The 22,642-nt window shown below is 41.9% G+C and overlaps 1 protein-coding gene across 5 annotated transcripts in view; it reads left to right on the top strand.

Annotated features, from left to right (window-relative positions):
- The window catches only part of SAMD12 (sterile alpha motif domain containing 12), a 230,306-nt gene that overhangs the window by 16,508 nt on the left and 191,156 nt on the right, over positions 1–22,642 (top strand). For all 5 annotated transcript variants that reach the window (XM_005287293.5, XM_065586062.1, XM_065586060.1 and 2 more), the window contains exon 2: positions 3,400–3,578. In XM_005287293.5, coding sequence (XP_005287350.2) covers positions 3,400–3,578 — 179 coding nt within the window. The remainder of the gene's footprint in view (positions 1–3,399; positions 3,579–22,642) is intronic.

The raw sequence follows: 22,642 nt of genomic DNA, 5'->3' as shown, positions 1-22,642 counted from the left end.
ATGGTAAAGCAAACAAAAAAACACAGGATGGCAAACTTGAAATGTCTTTTTCCTTCCTTCCTCATAATATCAACAATTTTGTAATGGGCTTTTCTTAAACAGCTTGTGTTTGTTTGGAATAAGCCTCATCTCTCCAGTAAAAAGCCATTGGAATCTGAATCTGCCAGTCACATCACTGCTAGCATCACTGCACATCTTTTACTTTTGTGTCCTGAAGGATCCCACTATGCAGCATAACTGAAATAAACTGTTATTTACCTTGAAAGGAGGATGGTCTGAGAGTGGGTAATGTGATTTTTTTGTTTTGTTTTTAAATTTAATTACATTTAATTTTAACCCTTTTAGGTGATGTTTATGCTTGCACGGAATCATGAAATATTGGCTCATTTATTCCTTTCAGACATGGCACAGTGAGGAGCAAATCAAACTGGCCTCACAAGATGTCTTCTCTCTCTTCCCCCCTCCCCCCCCCCTGAAAAATAAATTTAAAAATCTGCATTGTCTTTGGGCTGTGTGAAAGAAATGGGTACAAGCAGGGATAGAGCAGAGGAGCTGCAATCCACAGGAGAATCAGAATGTTACCTGAGGCAGCATTAACTCCCACTGTGTGCTTTGTGTCTCTCCCCTTGAGAAAGCTAGAGCACAGATGGGGGTTGGCAGCCAAAGGCTACGAGAAGACTATTGGTCTTATTGAGCTTCTGTAGCAGAGGCCAGGGCATTTAAGCGAGGATGAACAAGACTATCTCCATGCAAGATCTATGAGGTTGAGTGCTCAGCTTTCTGTAGATTCCAGGGTTTGTGCTTCCTTATGGATGATCATCTCCTACCCATTCTCTGCCCCACTGCTTGCCTGGACCAGGGTGTGTCATGAGACTACTGCTATACTAGTGTCAGAGCTGTTGCAATAATTTGTCCTTTTCTGTGTGCAGGAGGGGATCATATAGGCATATGACTACAGCCAGCAGGACAGTCTACCTCTGCCTTGAGATTGGAAAGTCCTGACCCAGTACATCTTCTCTTACCATTCAACAGGAATAGCACAAGGCCCATCCCTGACACCAGTGCAACACTTCCCCACCCTCTCACTCCCTGCCAAATTTCAAGTCTCTGCACTGAGGCAAAACAAAACAATCTTTCTGTGCCTCTGAACCCTCAAGTTTTTCAGGTGGCTTAATCACGGTAACCACCTGTTCCTCTTCCTCCAAACACCGGCATTTTCTTCCTTTCTCTTGTTTGTTTTTATACTGGTCTACACTACAGTTAGGTCGATGTAAGGCAGCTTATGTCGACCTAATTATATCCGTGTCTACACTACAGCCTTCCTCCTGCCGATTGTAAGTGCTCTATTATAGTGACATAATAACTTCACCTACATGAGAGGTGTAGAGCTTATGTCGGTGTAGTTAGTGTGACAAAGTGTCTGAAGACACTGCCTTACTTACATGGGCTGTCTTGCCAATTTCACGGCAGGAGCCATGAAATTGACAAGAAAGTGAGGCTGCTAGACTGGGAGCTGGGCAAGAATGGATTCCGCTCCTAGCTGGGAGCCAGGGTGAGAAGCCCTGGGTGGCTGGACCCCCATTCAGGGCTGGGAGCCAGGCAGCCATGTCAATTTCACTGCTTTGTTGCATCTTGTCTTTGATTAGGGTGTAAGCTCTTCAGGAAAGAGACTGTGCTTTTCTATACGTTTTTACAATGCCTAGCACAATGGGAAATAATCCTAATAGGACCTTTGGTATCACTCCTGCTCTTTATTACCACTACTACATTTAATTCCCTATTTTTATTTTTCCGTTTCAAGAAAACATTTAATCTTGATAGTTTCTGTGCAGCACCACAACAGTTTTCTTTGTAAAGGGATAAAGAAAAGACTATATTCTACTGTAGGAGAACGTGGTTGAGCTTTTCAATGATACTTTGCACTTTTGTAGTGCCTTCAATCTCGTACACTGAATTTCCCCTAACTATACCTCCATGACTTCCAATCACTCGATAATCACCCGAGAGCCAATGGGCAGATGGAAGAAATTGCAGCACACTTGCAGATGAAGTAGCGTGTCCGACATCATGTGAGGTGTTTATAGAAGTTCCAGGAGGGAAACCCAGATCTTTTGGCTCCCAGGCTTGTGCTTCAACTTTGTTTTCTAATTGAAGTCTTCTGCTGGACTAAGATTTTGGAATCTCAGCTGTATAGATTTTAAAAGGGCATTTGGGGTTTAATGAAAGGGCTTTCTAATAAGAGAGTACCTGCTCCCAGGCTCTGGGCTCATGCTGCTTTAGCTTGGTTGTCCATGACAGTTTTTCGAGGCTGATCTAATGGTGGGTAGGCATGAGACCAGTGGGTTAGAACGAGAGGAGGCGGCAGAACCACCAGTGTGTAGACAAAGCAAAAACATTTTAATTCTATATTGTTTTCTTTAGTGGCTCTTCAGTTTCATTCCCCCTAGGAAGAAATATTGAACAAAATTGCCTGTGCTAATCTCTTTTGCAAACAGAGGGAGATTGGACCATTAATTATAAATGTCTGAGAAAAGTACAGTAATCGGAAAGTAAAAGGTAAAAATCTGAGCACTTGTTTACATGAACGGGAAGCAGCCTCAAGATCAGTTTATTTGAAAGTCTATCTGTTGGTATAAAAGGTTGTCAGTTCATAAATATGGGAATGTGCAATTTCAGACCAAAAAAACCCAGTTAAAATATCAACAGAATTCTAAATCCCATTGCAAGTTTCTCTGTTTTTTCCTATTTCTGGTTGTGCGTCTTTAGTATGTATAGGAGTGTGTGTTCATAGGTGTTAAGTTCCTTTAATTTGTTCATATGGTGGAAATGTTAATTTTCAGTGGTGCATAGGGTTTAAGGGGAGACAATTAGCTGTGTAAGTCATTATTCTCATTCATTGGAATAGCCTTTCTGATTTGCTGTACATGCCCCATGTGTGTGTCCCATACTATTTAGGAATTGAAGTACTTTTATTAAGCAGAGAACTTAATGGAACAAGTAACAAGGTTTTACACTTTAAAAAACAAAAAAAACTTTCCGTTCCATCCCAACTCAGTGTGACTTTGCAATAAATGTACGAGATGCATTTAGCTCATGCTGATAAGACCTATATGATAAGGCACTTGGATCACAGAGATGCTCAGGGACCTCAGTAGGTATGCTACAGTAACCTGAATAGAATAGTATTATGCAGTGTTGTTTGTTTTTCCTTCTGTTTCCTCCTCCACAAATGCCATATCCTGTCTCAATATCAAGCTATGATACCTTTGACATGATCAGAAGTAGCCCTAGATACCTGTGACTATCTGTAATTCATGATAAATGTTTCCCTTATTAGACTATTTTTATTCCTTCCAATGCAGTGTTCTCTCTAAGCCATATGTGTCAAATTTTCCTCAGCTATCCATTGCAATCTGAATCCTAATGGCATTGATCGTCCTGTCCACACAGAAGATATTAACCTGTCACTTGAAGGTGAAGGAGTTGAGTTGCCCTCGCGTAAGAATGATAATACTCGGAAGGTGCTTGAGTCAAAAGGGACACCCAAGAGACAGCAGGTGGAACCAGAAACATCTAAGGTAGGTAAATTCAGATCACCGCTTATTTTACAGAACCCTGACGTGTGCATGTCACAGGAGACACAAAGTCATGGACAATGAGAAAAAGCAACAGCGGGGGGGGGGGGGGGGAGTGTTGCAGCAATAGAAAAGTATAGCTACACTAGGCACATGCATAACTTGGTGCTTCCACTATTTTATATCTGTCTCTATGAAAAGAGCAAAAAATAGTTGAATTGCTCTATTGCAGGCATTGCAAAAGAGGTAAGTTTGCAGAGTGATTTTAAAACAGGATAGAATAGTGACTGAATGGACCAGTGTGGATTTGTGCTTTAACATGAGTTTGTGGCGACTGAGGGCTAGTCTAAACTGAAAAGTTCAATGGGCATAGCAACGTCTTTCGGGGTGTGAAAAATCCACACGGTCTGAGAGACGAGGTTAAGCCAACCTAATCTCCGGTGAAGGCTGTGCTAGGTCGATGCAAGAATTCTTCCACTGACCTAGCTGCTGCCTCTCAGGGAGGTGGATTACCTACAGCGATGGGAGAACCCCTCTCATCACTGTAATAAGTGTCTGTACTGAAGCAGCACAGTGCTGTAGCGTTTTTAGTGTAGACATACCCTGAGTTTAGTATGATGCATTAACTAACTTGATGTAGAATGTACCCAATCATTTCTCCATATCTGACATCACTGTGAATGGCCATACTTCAGATGTGAATTTTAAAGACCAATAAATTGTCTGTCCTGATTTGTAAGTTGACCTGAATTTTTAGTTTCTTCTTCACGTGCAGTAGAGATACTCATCAAATATAAGTGAATGCTTCAGTCATTTTTGATATTGGAAAATAACCTGTCTCTATGTATGGTCGTGGCAGATATGTTTTTAAGTGGAATGAAAAATAGAAGAATGTAAAATATTTTGAGCCAGATTCTATAAAAGCCCTGCCAATCTTTTGGATCCTGTAAGCCCTGAAAAACTGTGTGTGTGTGTTTGGGGGGGGGGAGTGAAGAGAGAAGGGTGGAGAGGAACTTCTGCAGAGTGGGAGACTGATATTTTTACCGAATCTGGTACTTCAGGGGTTACTAGAGCAGATAGAATGAGTAAAAAATGAAAGGTCAATAACAGTATTTTTGAATAACTTTGAACAAATAAGTATATTTCCCGCAGTAGATGATACAGTAAATTTAATAATATATACACAACCAGTATGAACTTTACTTTTATAATCAATTAACATTTGATATTTTGCACACTATCCTGGCTTGCTAACAGAAGCTTATGGGGAGAGATAGCTCAGTGGTTTGAGCATTAGCCTGTTAAACCCAGGGTTGTAAGTTCAATCCTTGAGGGGGCCACTTAGGGATCTGGGGCAAAATCAGTACTTGGTCCTGCTAGTGAAGGCAGGGGGCTGGACTCGATGAGCTTTCAAGGTCCCTTCCAGTTCTAGAAGATAGGATATTTCCATTACTGTGAATTCACCATAATAGTGTTTATCTAAGATACCTGCTTATAAACAGATGCAATTAAAACTCACATCTTTTCTTCAGTAAGCCAATGAACTGAATCCAACCCAGGCTGACCGCAACAAAAAGTAGTTGCAATTTGCAGTGTGTTCAGTGGCTCAGGTCAAGTGAATTGTTAGTTTCAATTGAATCCTTACTGAACAGGTTTCCACATCAGTCTGAATCTTATTTGAATTCTCAACAAAGGGTATGTCTACACTGCAATAAAAAACTTGTGACACTGAGTCTCAGAGCCTGGGTCAATTGACTTTTTGGCTCATGGGGTTCCGGCTGCGGGGCTAAAAAGTGCAGTGTAGATGTTCGGACTTAGGCTGGAGCCTGGGCTCTGAAACCCCATGACGGGGGTGGGTCTCAGAGTTCTGGCTCCAGCCTGAGCCCAAATGTCTACACTGCTATTTTTAGCCCTGCAGCCTGAGCAATGTGAGACCAAGCCAGTTAACTCGGGCCAGCCACAGCTGTGCCATGGGTCTTTTATTGCAGTGTAGACACACCCAAAGAAGCCAGATATGAAGTGGATGCTGAAACTAAGCTACACTAGTACACAAGTCAAAATTGAGATGCACCAGCAGCACAATATGATGAAACTTGCAGTACTGCTGTCTGTGCTCTATTTGTTCTGTTGATAAGTTGAAAATTTAATTTCCAGGGATGTCCATCAGGAAACCTGGGGGAGGGGAAATGCTTCATTAGTATTGCAAAGTCAGACATCAGAGTTATATACACACAACTGTGCTGATCAAAGTAATCTTGTTAAAGAAGCATTTGTTTGTGCCTGATGAAAATATTTGCATTTTGTCCTTTGGATTAAGCTTGTAATAATTGTTGAGTATCAAAGTAATAAAGTGGATTGGCTATTATTGGTGAACATGGTTCTGCAGTATTGGATGATTCTATCCTCTCGCTCTCTGTTGTATCCACGTAGTATTGTTTCTCATCTGATCTGGATTCAGGTTTTCTCTTCTGGAGAGATCTAGGTAGATGAGTCTTTTCTAATTGTCTGCATCTTGAATTGAAAATATAAAATGCAATTTTAATGTGTGTGTGTTTTTTTTTTTTTTTTTTTTATATACAAATTGAAGAAAGTAACTATCATGTAATTTGTTTCCTTCTGTACAATGAAAGGATGAGAGATAGTGGAGAAAACTACTGCAAATGGAACACTGTTGGTTTATATACTTAATTTACGTTTTCCATCACAAAGATTGATTTATCTTTTCTTTTGTGTTCTTTTCTGGGTCTGTGATTGCTTTTAGTCCCTTGTGTTTAAATAATACTAATGCACACATCATATCTGTAGTTTTGACATTTATATAATACATAGCAGTGCAATGTGATAAATGCAATTTATGGTGTACTTTTGACCACCTTGCCTGGCCTTTGCCCAATAATTCATCTCCATGGGAACCACTTCCAACATTTGAAACCCCTGGTAGCCTCAAGCTATTGCCATTAAAATGAGAGGCCAGCAGCCGAGGGGGCCACCAAGGTGGAGGCCCAACCACTTTTTGGCTGGACCAAAGCTGAGTAGCACTGTAACCCCATGCTTCAGGTTGCAACCCCACTCACTCAAATTTAGAGTGTGTGAGTGTGTGTAGGGGCTCATAGGCCAGGGGAGTCAAGCTGCTGGGGGGGGGAGGGGAGCACGCCTGAGAGGGGAAGGGGGGTCAGGTGGGGGGAAGAATCTGTTTTTACTTACACACACACACACTGAATGGCGCTCTACCCTTCCTCCCACTTCTCCCGCCCTGATTCAAACAAAGAGACCATTCCACCTGCCAGAGTAATATTTTCTTCTTCTTACAATGGTTTGAGATGTAGCATGGGTAACATTTCATCATAGACCACTGAGAGATTTAAGGGCCAATTTTTGCAACTCATCAGGGCTATGAAGGGGTACCTTATACTGTTGGACAAAGAATGAAATATACAACACTCCTAGTTCTGGAATGTCCTATGAGATCAGATTTTTTGGAGGGATCAGAAAGGGCTGGGGTGTTGCATAAGTTTTGTAAGTTTCTAAAATGCTGTTTGTTCTCACAGTAACTAAGGCATCTGATTTAAAGATGAATTGATCTGGAAAAACAGAAGAAACCTTCTTTCCCTCTTTTCCTGCGGGACATGTAGCAAACACCAAATGCACAAATGTGGTATAAAGCCTTTAGTGGCATATGGTTGGGTTGATATGGATAGGTCAATGAGACTCCATCCAAATACAGAGACCACACAAATAGATGCAGGATCAGGGTGTGTTTGTGCATACACATGTGTGTGCTCTTTTCCTGGTGTGTGATTGCTTTTAATTTTAGCAGTATGTCAAAAGGCAAACTTTAAAATCTACACTGCTGAATGGACCTACACAGAGCTGAAGTCTCTCTTGCTTTTGTTTTTTCACTAACAGCCAAGGATGGTTTCAGAAAGACCTTTTCCCCCAATAGCTTCACTGTTAGTCCCACTGTCTGATCTTATATACTGTTTCCTCAATTTTATCCATTATGCTTAATGTCATTTCTGCTGGCTCCTATGTCCATCTTGATTTTTTTTTTTCCCATTTCCTTCCTCTCTAGTCCCAAATTTTCTGATTTCTTGTTCTCATTCACAAACTTAATTTGTGATTTTTTTTGAAAGCAGCGCTATTCATTGTGAACCAGGGTACTGGAAACTGCCCATCCTTTATTAAGAAAAAAGTTATTCAGAAAAGTTTGATTCTCATATACAGAATATATACCTTGTTCTCATTATGTCGTAACTGTGGGCAAATATTGCAGGCTGCCTAATGGTGACCACTAGAACTGCAATTAAACTTTTTTGTTTAGTTGGTAATTGCAGTTTTATATCTGACTTGGAGACAAATTACAGGCGTTTCAAATCTGCACGAAAATGGAGGTGAAGTGATACAATTTTCAGTTGCCTTTTGTTGACATGTGCTTTATAGATATCAGTGTGCTGAACATTTTTTTTCTTCCTTTGTAATGTAGCTTTTTATATTTTTCCATAATTCAGTTATGAAAAAAGACCTCAAAAACATTAAAGGTCGGAGGTTGAGAATTCTAAACCAACTACTGTTCCCTTATCTCAGCTCATCAGGACAAATATCACCACTCGAGTAGACAGGAGCAACTGCATTGACTTCATGGAATTCTGGTTGCTTATGGCAGTAGTTAAAGTGTGTATTGCAGCACAGGGCCATTAACAGCATGCATTGAAGCATGCCTCTGAGCACCGAGAGAGAAGGCAGGTTCTAAGTGGCACCTGTTAGGTTGATATTTATCCAGCTTTGATGATGTGTAAGGATATTTTGTCTTGACAATGTGTAAAGAATTTTAGCCGTTAGCTTCCATTTTTAATGGCAGAATAAAGGAAATGAGAATCCAAAACAGAGATTTCACCCAAAAGCACAAGTTTTGCACTAGTAACTTCTTTTTATAGTAGGACTATGTTGTCACATTAAACAGATCCTGTTACAATGGTGCTGTTCTCTCTCACACACACACACACACACACGCGCGCGCGCGTTAAGTAAATGAAGACTTTTAATGATGTGGTGGGTGGATTTAAATCAAGGTTTCTTGCTTGCTGATTTAAAGCTGTAATTTAAATAATTGATTTTAATCTTGTTTTGCACGTGTACTTTATTTTCCTAAAGATGCATTGATTCTCATTGATTGGTAGCCACTGAAAAGTTGTTGATTTGCAACTAAATACAGCCCTTATGCTAAATTTGGTCGTGGGTGGTTTTGGTTTTTTTTAAACTAGCCAGGAGGATACACTATCTATATCACACATTTATTTGAGCAATTATATAGCTTATTTTACATTTATTCAGATTCTTAATTTTTGCATTTGTATTAAGGTGAGTGATGCATTTCTTTATTTACTAGATGATTGATCTTGTACTTGTCATTTGTGTCAAGCTCTATTTAGATGGAAATTCAGTTAAATGCATGAAAGCAGTATTTATTTTTTTTAAATTGCTAAATAAAACTACCTTCTGTGCTGGATAAGGAAAAAACTCTGTTTTATCAAAACATGTTTTGCATCTAAAACTGGCTGATTTATTACACCAAAGAAGTAATCTGTGTAGTTAACAGATTGAACTTATTATTTCTGGTCACTATGTCCTTCACAATTTTAGAATAAGTAGATCTCCTTCTCACACCTAATTTCTTGTCATAGGTTGGAAGAGGAAAACAGGCTTTCCTGCTTTTTCAACTCTCAATTAATTTCTTAACTTTGAATGAAATAGTCCTTGAACTGAACCAGTTGAATAAACTAAAATGGAGGAAATAGTCTTTCTGTCTTAGCAGAAGAAGCTACTGCTATCAAAAACTGTTTAGCATTTCAACAAACTCTGATTCCAGGTGCTTAGCCAATGACTTCCATCAGTTTAGTGGTTTGACTGTCTTTAAAACTTCAGCAAAAAACATTTAACTGATTATAATAGACTATAGTGAGCAAAGGCTTTAACATAGGTTGTCAGAATGTCAAATTTAATTTTAAATATGTTTAGTTTTTAAACATAAACCTGTATTTAATTCCAATAATTAAGTCTGTTTTTAAATTTTTTAAAATGGGATTTTTTTTTTAAATCCTTTTATGATATCTGCCCCATTTAAGGGTGAATTGGCCAGATCTCACATAGCGCTAGACTGGTGGCCAATGTCACTCTTCCAAAAAACTCCAAAAGAGTTATTTTTATTTATTGAACAGGATGTTCTTGTTTTAAGCTTTTCCCTTTGAAAAGTGACAGGGAGAAAAAATGCTGGTGGGGGTGGCACCAGGATATCCCTGCAAGCCTGAGGCTGAAACCCAGGCCAGTTGGCTGAGGTTAACAAACATTTCATTAGGGGGGAGTTTCACCAGAACCCAAATAGCTTTGTTTCAAATAGCTCATTTCTTAAGATAAAACCCTAGAGGAAGTAAATTTAATGTGGATTTTCTTCCTTTATTAATGAGTTATAGTGACTCACAACCTCTCTTCCTGCTGTGTAGTTACAGAATCACAGTCTATAGGATCTGCTGCTCTGAGTACTGAAATGGTTCCAAAAAATTTTTAGTTTGGCATGTACTGTAATGTAGTTCACTTGACATTACATTACTTTCTTTTTGCACACAAACTTGCATCTGCAATTCAACAAATGACTGATATAATACAGAAGTATTCACATTACAATATCAAGCTAAAGAGAAGTATAATTTAGATGTTCATGACTGTGGCCTGTGTGTGTATGTGTGTGGATTAGTATGAAAATATAGCATGGACTCTGGTTATTCTATTTTGAACAGTGAAACAGAAACATGCAATGACTTCTTCCCACATGAAATGAGTGGGGTCTTTTCATAATTTGGTGGTTGGTCCAATTGATGAGACTATCTTTATAGAAATTCCATCTGCCATATACAAAATCTCTTCTTCGCTCAAGATTTCAATGAGAAATAGCTAGCAGAAAAAGGCTTGGTCTACACTAAACCCCCAAATCGAACTAAGGTACGCAACTTCAGCTACGTGAATAACGTAGCTGAAGTTCGAAGTACCTTAGTTCGAACTTACCTCGGTCCACACGCAGCAGGCAGGCTCTCCCGTCGACTCCGCGGTACTCCTCTCGCCGAGCTGGAGTACCGCAGTCGACGGCGAGCACTTCCGGGTTCGACTTATCGCGTCCAGACAAGACGCGATAAGTCGAACCCAGAAGTTCGATTGCCAGCCGCCGAACTAGCGGCTGGGTATAGACGTACCCAAAGAAAGTGTTGTCTCCCTTCTGTTGAGCAGGAGCAGATATCCTGGGCGTTGCAGGTAGGTTCTTATCAGAGTAGAAATCCAGTGACGTGACATGGAGTCTAGGTATATTCTTAGTGATATGGGTTTATTTTACATGATGGTTATGTCTTTTGCTCTTTACACAACTAACATAAAATGAAGAAACCACATGGCACAGTGGGGCTAAATAACTGTGACAACAGAAATCCTAGCTACATGAATACAATGCTGAGCTGACAGGTTGTTGGTGTCTTCTGAAACTACGATGACACTGAGGCCTCTTATTTTTGAGCTAGCGCTCTCTCGTGTGTGTGTCTCACACACACACACACACACACACACACACACACAGTCTGCTTGCTGAGCTCAGCCTCTCTAGTCCAGATGTCCCAAGACAATGTCCGGCTCTAATCCTCTGGGTGGATCTGTGTCAATATGATTCCTAGGGTAGATGAGAATAGCCTGGGCCTGGTGGGGCTCTTCACAACCCCCAGCTCAGGACTGTGCCTAAGAGACACAAACTAGCCCTGGTTGGTTGGTCTGTATATCTGATGTTGTTAGCTGTATTGGAGTAATGCCTAGGAGTCATGAATCAGGACCCCAGCGTGCTAAGTGCTGGACAAACACAGAACAAAAGTATAAGACAAAAGACAATAGGTGGAGACAAACAGATGGGGGAGCATAAGGAAACAACAAGCCAATCTATATCTATGTGGTTTCTATTCTCCTGCCAAGGCAATCAAAAGGAAATCTTTGTATTTGTATTCTTCCCCATAATACTAATGTGGGTTTGTGCAGGGAGAGGAAGAGCTATTACTGTATATGCTGCAGCAGTGATTAGTAAGTATATAAGCAGTAAACAGCAAAGGTGACAATACTATGGAAATAAACTTCAAGCTTTATTCTCTTTGTAATATTCCCACTGTAGACCAATAAAGACACAAACTCACTTTTTAAAGCTGAATTTCCTCTCTGGGAAAAAGAGTGCATAGTTTAAAAGTGATTTTGTGTACGCTGGGGAGAAGGGGGACTGGTTCCATAAAGTATGCACATGCTGTAGTTATTTTGCTGCTGATGTTTTTCACCTCACTAGGAAGCTGCCCAACAAAGCCTTCCAAAAAGCTGTTTTCTACTTTGAAGTGGCTCTAAATGGGTTTACAGATATGGCTTCGAGAATAAATCAGTATTTTAATGACACAATTGCCTGGATGGGGAAGAAAAATATAAAAATATAAAATCCTGATTAAAAGGGATTGTGCTTTTACAAGCAAGGCATAGTAAAGAACCAATTTAATGCTTAAAATAGGAAAGCAGTTTAATGCTTCACTGCTGGCACTCCACCCTCTCCCAGCAGATCACCTCATCTGTATTATAACAATAAGCACATTAATCTGCAAAGTTATTTCACTAGGCACCTCCTACAAAACTGATTAGCAGTTTCAGTAGCTCACCTTTTTAAATGGGAAACTCTCTTCTTATTTCTCTTTTGAAAATGGTTTTAGTTGCTTATTTGTGAAATCCCTCCCAGAGGTACAAAGGGGACCTGGGAATGCCTAGATTCGGTAGCAATGATAGATATGTAAAGGGCATTTCCAGGTAGCTACTGTAACTTTGGCCTGGATTTGACCAGCTTGTTAACTTCTATTTTTAGTAATGTGAAGGTCTAAATAGGGTGACTAGATGTCCTGTTTTTAAAAGTCCCATTTTTGGGACTTTTTCTTATATAGGCACCTATTACCCCCTACCCCCTGTTCCGTTTTTTCACAGTTGCTATCTGGTAACCCTGGGTCTAAAGAATGACGTAATCTCATTAAAAAATGTCCTGGAATATGTCATGTAACGCAGTGTAGGTGCAGTGTCCCATGGCTTAACTGTATATCCAAAATATAAATTACACTCCTTTTAAAAAAAAAAAAAAAAAAGAAAGAAACAAATAAGGGTTTCATTTTCTTAGACTGGTGTTATTACTGAGGCCTGGTCTACACTGCCGCAGTAAATCGATCTAAGCTACACTACTCCAGTTACATGAATAACCGAACTGAAGTTGACATAGCTAGATTCACTTACCACAGTGTCTACACCATGCTGTTACCTTACACTTCTCGGAGATGTGGAGTACAGAAATCGACAGGAGACCGCTCTCCCATTGATTCAGCATGTCTTCACCAGACGCACTGTATCAATTGCAGCATTGCCGATTTTAGCTCCATAGTGACAATGTACCCTCAGATTGAGGGTATGTCTGCACTGCACATTAAACCTGGGCTTTTATTCAAGCTTGAGCACAAGCCCCCACTTCTGTCTGCACACAAATCAGGCTGACTCAGATCAGCAAGCATTCAGGAACCGGGACCTAGAACCTTTCAGGGAGTTTGGGTCAGAGCCTGAATTTTGCTGTGACTCAGGTCCAAGCTCTATCATTTTGCAGTGTGAACACAGGTCAATCCACAGACCCAAGGCAGAATGACTGTTCTGAATGATTAACATGTCTGCAAGACCTGGGTCCAGCAACTGTAAATCCAGGTTTATGGTGCAGTGTGGAACCACAAGTATGGGCTTGGAAACACAGACCTGGACTTAGTGTGCAGTGCAGGCATGCCCTATATGGCTCACCTTCTTTGTCAGTATTAGTAACCCTCTTTATTGCACAAATCCGACTCACTCAACACAAAATCGTGTTCAGTCTGAATGTTAAGTTTAGAAATACAGATGCAGTCTTTGTATGCTGGACTAATTATCCCAAATCTGTGGATTTCTATATACAACATGTCTTGGTGAGCACTTTTTTGACTTCCAGGAATCCAGAAATGCCTGCTCTTAGATAAAGAGAGAGGTTATGGCACTCAGCTGGCCCTTGGGTGATCTATTTCTAACTCACCCACAGATTTCCTGTGTGACCCAGGGCAAGTCACTTATGGGTTTTTAATTGCAGTGTAGACATATCCTGGCTCGTGGCAGCTGACTTGGGGTAAGGAGCTGTTTAATTGTGGTGTAGATGTTCGGCTTGGGCTGGAGCCCGGGCTCTCGGACGCTGTGAGGCGGGAGGGTTCCCCGAATATCAACACCAGGGTTAAACAGCCCCTTATCCTGAGCCCCACAAGTCTGAGTCAGCTGGCACTGACTAGCCATGGGTTTCTAATTGCAGTGTAGACATATGTATAATCTCCCTGTAGCTCAGTTCCCAATCTGTAAAATTAGGGCTAGTTAAACAATCCAGTTTGTAAGCACCTAGCATAGGTAATAAGTAATAGTCTGCATGGATTTATGAAGAACAAATCATGCCACACCAATCTAATTTCCTTCTTTGATAGGGTTACTGGCCTTGTGGATGGGGGGCAGTCGTGGTGAGGGGGAAAAACACTAGACGTGATATATCTTGATTTGTCTTTTGAAACAGCCCCACATGATATTCTCATAAACTAGGGAAATGTGGTCTAGATGAAGTTACTATAAGGTGGGTACACAACTTGTTGAAAGACTGTACACTTGGGAGGGCAGGATTAGAATTCAAAGCGACCTTGACAGACAGACAGGTCTGAAATCAACAAGATGAAATTCAATAAAGTGCAAGGAAGGAAAAATCAAGTGCACAACTACAAAATGGGGAATAACTAGCTAGGCTAGTACTACTGAAAAAGATCTTGGGGTTATAGGATCATGAACCGAATATGAACCAACAAGTGATGCAGTTATGTAAAAAGGCTAATCTAATTCTGTGGTATATTAGCAGGAGTGTCATATGTAAGACGACAGAGGTAACTGTCCCACTCTCCTCGGCACTAGTGGGGCCTAAGCTGGAAAGATGTGGACGAATTGGAGAGAGCCCAGGAGAGAACAACAAAAATGGTGAAAGGTTCAGAAAACCTGACCTAGGAGGAATTTTTTTTCTTAAAGCGGGGGGAAGGGAGGTGTGGAGAAAATACCAAGAGGGGGGTCATGTTTCTTCTTGAGAAAAGAAGACTGAGGGGTGACTTGATAAGTCTTCAAATATGTTAAGGGCTGTTATAAAGAAATCAATTGTTCTCCATGTCCACTGATGGTAAGACAACAAGTAATCAACTTAATCTGCAGTAAGGGAGATTTTAGGTTAGATATTAGGAAAAACTTTCCGATTATAAGGATAAATTTAAGTACTGGAATAGGTTACCAAGAGGATTTTTGGAATCCCTGTCATTGGAGGTTTTTAAGAACAGGTTAGACAAACCCCTCTCGGGGATGGTGTAGGTTTATATGGTTCTGCTTCATGGCAGGGGACTGAACTAGATAACCTTTTGAGGTCCCTTCCAGCCTTACACTTCTGTGAAAACTGGTTTTCAGTGGAAAATCAGGTTTGTGTGGTGTTTTTTTTTTTTTTTAAACTACATTAAAATGTTCAAGGCAAGTATGTGCTTTCCATGGAAAGTTTTGAGATTTTTTTTTTGTTGAAAAAGCAAATTCCCCCCAAAAGAAAAATCTTTCAGTTTTCAGCTGAAAACCAAAATATGCCACAGCTGTGCATAATGGGAGCCGAAGTTCTGTTGCCTGCTGAACCAATTTTCTTCTATGGTTGAGCTCCTTGGCTGTACTACATCTATTTTGATGCACTATGGCCAGTGACCCCTGTGATGCACCACCCCGTCTCTGCAAGAAGGGAGACTCTGGTGCATCGTGGGCAAAGTAGTTCAACGAGGGAGCCCATCCTACAGAAGAAAATGGGAGCATGAGGCACTGCAGCAGCATTTCCAAACTGATGTTTGTTTTTCAGTTGAAATTTTTTTGGTATTTGAAATTCTGCTGAAAATCTAAATTTTCTGTGAGAGATTTAGATAATGTATTCATCAATTTCTCTTGGTGGTAGGGGAGAATTTTGACCAGCTCTGATATTAATATTTCCCTTATCTCTTGCTTATTTAGATTGCAACTATTTTTAGCTGTACAGAACTTGGCACAGTAGGGCATCCAATCTCAACTGGAAACTCTAGGTGATACCATAATACAAATAATAAAGTTTATAAACTAGGGCGGGGTTTTTAATATTCAATATGTGCATTTAATACAGAAGCTCTTTGGATATTTTCTGAATATATGCTTTAATCAAAACAACTCCTACCATTTCTATTCCAGGGTAATTCACAATAGATTCCTTTGCAGCTGATGCAGTATTTTTAAAAGAACCTCCCCCTCCCCACCGGTATCTTTCTAACCTTTCTCACATATAGTTACCTTCAGCTGGTGCATCACCACTTGAGCACCACTAAGACGAGCAGAACTCAAGAACGTATCCAGCTTCATGCAAGACAATTCCTTTCCTCTTTTGGACCTAGCAAGGGCAAGGTGCATCATAATAGATATAGTGCAGCTGGGGGAAGGAAGTACTCCTGAGGGAATTCCACACCAAAAAATTAAAAATTCTGTGCACAATAATTTACAATTCTGCATGTTTCATTTGTCAATAAATAAATCCAGCGGCTCCAGCAGGGCAGTGGGGAGCACAGGTCACAGGCTGCATGAAAGTGGAAGATCACTCTGCAGCCTCCCCCTCCCCAGGACACCGACTCAGCAGTGAGGCTGCACATGACCCTGGCACAGCACAAGGTCTGGGCTTGCCCCAGAAACACGCTGGGGCCTTGCTCCTCTGTGCCAGGTGCACCAGGTGTGGGGCAGGCAGGCAGGCTTAACCAGGCAGGATCCAAGTGTAGAAGGGCTCAGTGTGGGGGATGAGAGTATTCTGTGTGGGACAATCTGGATGCAGGCAGCTCGGGGGGGGGTGGTGCAGTTGTTGGGGGATCTGGATGCACAGAGGCTTGTTGGTGGAGTTGCAGGGGCTATGGGACTCTGCAGGGGCTTACAGGTGAAGATGGTTGGGGCTCAGTGGAAGGGTCTGGGTGCGGTGGTCTCGGTGCTGGGGAAGTGGGGCTTGGTGGGCTGGGTTCAGCTAGTTGGGGGTCAGTGACATGGGAGTCTGGATGTTGGGGCTCAGGGTGGAGCAGGGAGTGGGGCATCGGGGGGGGGTTGAGTGCAGGGAGATCGGTGGGTGATCTGGGTGCAGGGGTGGAGGTCTGAAGGTAGGGGATCTGCATGCCAGGGGGCTCCAGATGCAGGGTTTGAGGTTTAGTGGGGTAGGGTTTGGGTATGGAGGGATAGGGGAGTTCTCGATGTACTGGGTGAGGCTTGGCAGGGATGTGTGGGTGTGGGAGGTCTGGATGAACAGGGGTTGGGTGGATGGGGGAGCAGCTCCCCCTACAGTGACCCCTCCACCTCACAGCTGAAAGCAGGGGAGGATGCTGAGCTTCCTGTAGCTGGGGGAGATTTCTGGGGGTGGGTCTGACATAGCCCCAGCCATTGCTTGCAGGAGAAGAGGAAGTCCCGTCCTCTCCTGCTGCCAGCCCAGATGGGACTAGCAGCTGATCCCGGCTCAGGGTAGAAGTCACTGGCTGGGTTGTTGTGATTTACTTCTCTGGGTGCCTGAAACAATGTACCTGCACTGCTAGCGCGTGATGTGTGACTGCTCTTGCAGCTTCCCTTTGCTTCTCTGTCAAAGTCATTTTTCTGCGGGGAAGCAAAGAAATCTGCAGGGGACATGAATTCTGTGCACATGCAGTGGTGCAGAATTCCCCCAGGAGTAAAGGAGGGAAGAATAGGGACATGAGGTAACTAAAGTGCAACTCCCTTTAGACATGGCATTAGCATACCTGAATCAAAATATTTCTGTTTTCAGCCTATTTCTTGGCCAAATGTGTAATGCTGCTTTCCTAGTTCAGGTCAACTCACCTGAGTCAGTGCTGTTAATTAGGGTGACAATGGTGCCCTCATATAGGTCTGAACATTTCTAGTGTAAAAGTTCTGCCCATTCCCCCCAACCTCCTTTTATAAAATCCTGGGAGTCCAGTTGAGTCTGCTTACTTCTCTCTCCTGCTGTTTTCTCTCAGTATTCTGCCAGCAAACAATACCTGTAGCTATTCTGTGACCAGGTAAAGGTGCCGCAAGCTTAAAAGGGTTAACAGATCCTGGCTGGCCACATGACTTCTTATGGAAGAGTATAAAAAGAAGGGTGAGCTGGGTCAAAGTGGAGCTAAGGGGAAAGGGTGTGTCCTCCTGTCCATCTGAAGCAAGGAAAGCTCTTGGGGGTTATGGCCTAGAGTTTGTTGTAGTTGATTTGCTTTTGTTTTGTGGACAATAGAACAAGCCCTGTGGAAAGGGAATTAAAAAGACCCTTGTAGCTTTATTTGCATAGCTAGTGACACTGCCCAGCAGCTTACATATCACTGGGGACAATATTGCCAGCTCTGACAAGCCATGTAATTTTTGGCTGGGCCTGGAACCAGTCTCTCTGAGATGAGAAGCTACAGCACTCCTGAGAATTTTAGCCCTACTTGAGGATTGAAACCCCTCTGATTTGGCTGCCTTTTCCACCTCTTGGGGAAGAGCAGCCAATCAGGGCAGCTGCGGTAAGTAGACAGCCACACTCTCCTCCCTCCTCCAGCACCCCCTCGGGAGCCCAGAGGAGTTTTTTGGGTAGCGGAGGGAGCTTCTGATACTATTCTCACGGAAGGGTGGGGGAAGGAGGGAGAGAGCAAAAAGAGCTCCATAGCACAGTCTGCTCTCCATCCTCCCCCATCCTTCCCTGCAACACTAGGCTTGGGGGGTTGAAAAACTCCTGGAGGAGCAGGGAGCGTGGGACAGAAGGAATGTGGCGCCTGGAACAGTTCATAGTTAATCACTGGGCTGGTAGAAGGCCAGGTGTCGGGCTGGGAGACACTAAGAAATAATTCCCATTTTGGACAATGGGAAGAAGCTGGAAGCTCTTCATCACTGGGCAGCACCTAAGAGCTCTTGTCTTGGGGGAGCCTAAATCACCTTTCCCAATACATGTAGGAGAGTTGGCAACATAACTGACTCAGAGATGAGGTGGAAAGGGGGAAGAAGGGGCTCAAAAATCAAGACAGACCAAAAAACGCACCTGTGACATCTTGCTCGCGACACCCAGAACTGTAAGCCACTCTATTGCCATTACTTCAGGAAGAGTGAGATCTTTGCTGCTGCTAAGGTGTGTGGCAGTTCCCTGACACACCAGCCTGTCTATCTTGCCAGGAAACTCTTCAAGATTCTGCCAGACTAACCCTGGTCTTGCAGGTAACAATCACTAAACCCTAGTGTTACACCCTGATACCTCAATATTCACCAGTGTCATGTAATTAGGATATGTCTTATACAAAGTATGCCTTGTGAGGTGTCATTCTAAAAATCTTGATCTGTTAGACAGTAATATCTTGTTGGATTGTGTGTGCTAGTGTCATGTAAAGTTATGAAGTTTGGCTATATATGTGTTACTGAAACATGTCCTGAGGTTGAAGACACTCACAAGCAGCCTTTCGGGTATGACAGTAAAAAGGCCAAACAATGTTAATGTCTTATTGAGGAAATGCAGATCTTTCTACATAGTGCAAGACAATATTACTTTGGGTTTACTCCCGAAAGGAGGTGTGCACTTGAAGGCTGGGTGAATCTTTGACCTGAACCCTCTCACACAGAGCTGACTTCAGTCTGTGTTTGCAGCTGGGTGTGGCCTTACGTGTACGTGTGTGTGTGTGCACGCTAGCGAAGGCTCGAGGAGGGCCTGGCACAGCATAAACAGGGTGACAAGCCCAGGCTGGTAGAATGGGTGGGCTCAGTGAGACCCCAGCACATCAGGTGACATCCCAGACTGGGGGGGGGCCGAACCTGTCACACCTAGTTCCCAAGTTCCCCAGAGATGTCTTCCTGCAGTGTCTAGTCCCTCTCACTGGACACACTCAGAAATTATTAAATTCACTGCCTCAAAAGAGATGAAGCCCACATCAGCCAGTTAGGCTAGCTGAAGACTCTGAGTTCACTTGAATGCACAGCACTGAGATAGGTTTGTAACAAAACAAGAATATTCACAAAGAACAGAGGGTGCTGTTCCCTATGTCCCCTAAATGATGGATCTCAAAATGGCTTTTTGCTTCTGCTTATATTTCCCCAAACTCATTGTTTTGTCCCCAGAGTTGGGATGACCTCCTATTGTTCTTTCCTTCCTGTTCCCTTCCCATCCCCCTGCTGGTTTGTATGTAAATAGGGCTTCCCTTGTTTTGATTCCATAGGGCTTAATTTACACTAGAGACAGGTAGAGCTGCCTTCTCTCCTGTCTGGTAGAGAACCTGTTTCTCCCTTTGTTTGATCACAGACTTTAAAGAATCATATCAGTGTATCCAGAATGCCTCATGTAGTGTTAATACATACAATTCACAATGATATTAACGACCAGCTTTCACAAAATACCTTACTCGATACACCTCTATAGTACAATAATAATGTATAAGTATTGCTTATTCTTTGAGGTTCAGACCCCTTGATCATCCCATCACCATATCATCTTTATTGTTTGGTTTTTTTAATCTCCTGACTTTTTGGAGTCTAGATCACGATTTTTCAGCATGGACAAATCCAAAAGCTGAGCGTGTCAAATTGAGGCACTCGCGTATTGGAAATGTTGATGCTCAATTCTGAATATTTAAGGTACAGTTTCCCCTCGGTCTGAGTGGTTAGTCAATATATGGGGCCTTGCCAGGTCATTTCCATTAGGAGGAGAAATCAATGATGCTATCAAAATATGCCAGCTATTAGAGACCCTAAGACTGATGCATTCTCATATATATTTATATATTAAAATATTTTTTTCATATTGCACCTTCATACTTGCCAGGGTGTTGAAATTCCAGCTCTTGTGTTAGGTGCTTATTCTCACACTGTTGCTAACAATGGCAATATTTTATCTCATAGTGATGTAGTATGAAAGCTCACTGCCCTACCACTATAGTGTTGCTGAGTTTAGAAATGATCAAGATGCTAAGTAACATTCTTAAAGATTATCTCTGATTACATTAACCAAGAGCATGGTGACCTCAAGACCATCACGTATATTGGTAATGTTTTCTTCTCCTCCTTTTCTCCTCAGTGCCTAGCTGTCATTTTATGTCCTAAAATTACAAATAAATTTCCAATAGTGCATTTATTCAAAGTAAAGCTGAGAAGGAACAGAAAAGTATGGAAGAAGCCTGCACCCAAGATAAATATCCGTTGGGAAGATGTATAAAGATATTTCATATCACTGATTATTACTTAGTCAGCAGTAATCCTAAAAGTGGCAATTATAACTCCGTTAGGGACTGAGCAAAAACTCAGTGAAGTTAATGGAAAAACTCCAGTCAGCTTCAGTGGGTTTTGGTTTGACTCCTTAGGTGTGAACATAACTCATTAGCCATTGATTAAGTTTTTATTGTAAGATGATTTTAGAGTTGCTGCTATATATTATGTGATCATGAACAATAGTTAGGAGTAAGAGATTGGGTTTAATATGGAAGGGCATGGTCTGAGAGGAGGCTTAGTGAGACGGGCAGAGAACTGGACATGGACTAGGAGTAGTGGACTGAGTGATGGAGCCTTGCTATCTGGGCTTGCAATGGGGTGATTCGAGGTATGTAAAAGCAGAGAGATGTATGGGGGAGAAGACTGGCAGGTCATGGAATAAGCTGGGTAAAGTAAAAGGGAGTGAAGGATTATATGGAATGGGGTGGATTCCTTAAAAGCTCTGTAGTCCAGAAGCCCTTTTATAATACCTAACAGTAATTTTCTTGGTCTGATAAAATGCTACATGCTCTTATTTGTCAGTAGACGGCGCTCTATATATCAACTATCTACATATACTCTTGTATTCAGCTCTTGCTCTTTTATGTAAAGCTCTTGTGACAGTCCTTAAATCAATGGTCCCCAAACTTTTTCTCTCGCGCCCACCCCTGACCTGTAACGGAATCTATCTGGGCCCCTCTGAAGCCGCAGCTGGGGTCGGAGCTGCAGCTGGGGCCTCAGCCAGGAGCCCAGGGCTGAAGCCAGAGCTGGGGGTGGGACCGAATGGAGTGGAGCTGGGGGCAGAGTGGGGCTAGGTGGTGCTCCCTCTCTGCCCCCCTGTGGGGGCTGGCCTGAGCCCTGCCCTCCCCCAAAAAACATTCCTCTGCACCCTCCTAGTGTGGTGTGCCCCACAGTTTGGAGACCACTGCCTTAAACATTAATTTCTGTGCATTCTAATGTCTGGGATTTTTGGCAACACATTGAATTTTTGGAAGGAAATTGTGATGTTTTTAGATATTAGCTAGACTCCATTGAAACACACTTTCACCATTGTTCCCTAACACACATTTTTTGTTTGTGAATATGCATTGTTCTGAACTTTACCTAACTGGCCTCACTTACAGTATATTCTCTAGTCCACAAAATGTCTATCAAAACTATATTTTTGATGCTGAAATCTTTTTATAAATTTTTGTCAGTTTACCCACTAGATGCTGCATGTGTTGCCTAAAACAATATGGCAAAGTGGAATTGTAAAGTCACCTGTGGATTTTAATGCTTTTCTCTCACATATCAGCAATTCAATTTTAACTTCTGTCAGTGTCTCTAAATAATAATGGATGATTTTTTTTTAATCTTCCAGGCCACGTCTTAAATTAAATTTAATCTGTGCAACTTTGAGTTTCACCCAAAATTCAAGAGAGCTCTTCAAGACAAGTAGTTTTACAGGTTTCAGAACCACCATAAAGTAGTAACTGAAATTCTGTGGAAAATGTTGCCAAATTTGACTGATTTCCTCTCCCCTCCCCGCCATATTCTTCAGAAAATCTGTCAAATCTGCAGATTTTTTTTTAAAAATGCAAAAATTCACTCGTATGAAAATACTAATTGACATACTAAGTTCCTGACTAAGGATGTAGCCTGATTTATAGATCATGTATTAATTATATTGATTATTT

The sequence above is a fragment of the Chrysemys picta genome, chromosome 2 (genome assembly GCF_011386835.1).
Source record: "Chrysemys picta bellii isolate R12L10 chromosome 2, ASM1138683v2, whole genome shotgun sequence".
Classification (NCBI taxonomy): domain Eukaryota; kingdom Metazoa; phylum Chordata; order Testudines; family Emydidae; genus Chrysemys; species Chrysemys picta.
The sequence above is the reverse complement of the archived record's forward strand: the minus strand, read 5'-3'. Positions and strand labels throughout refer to the sequence as shown.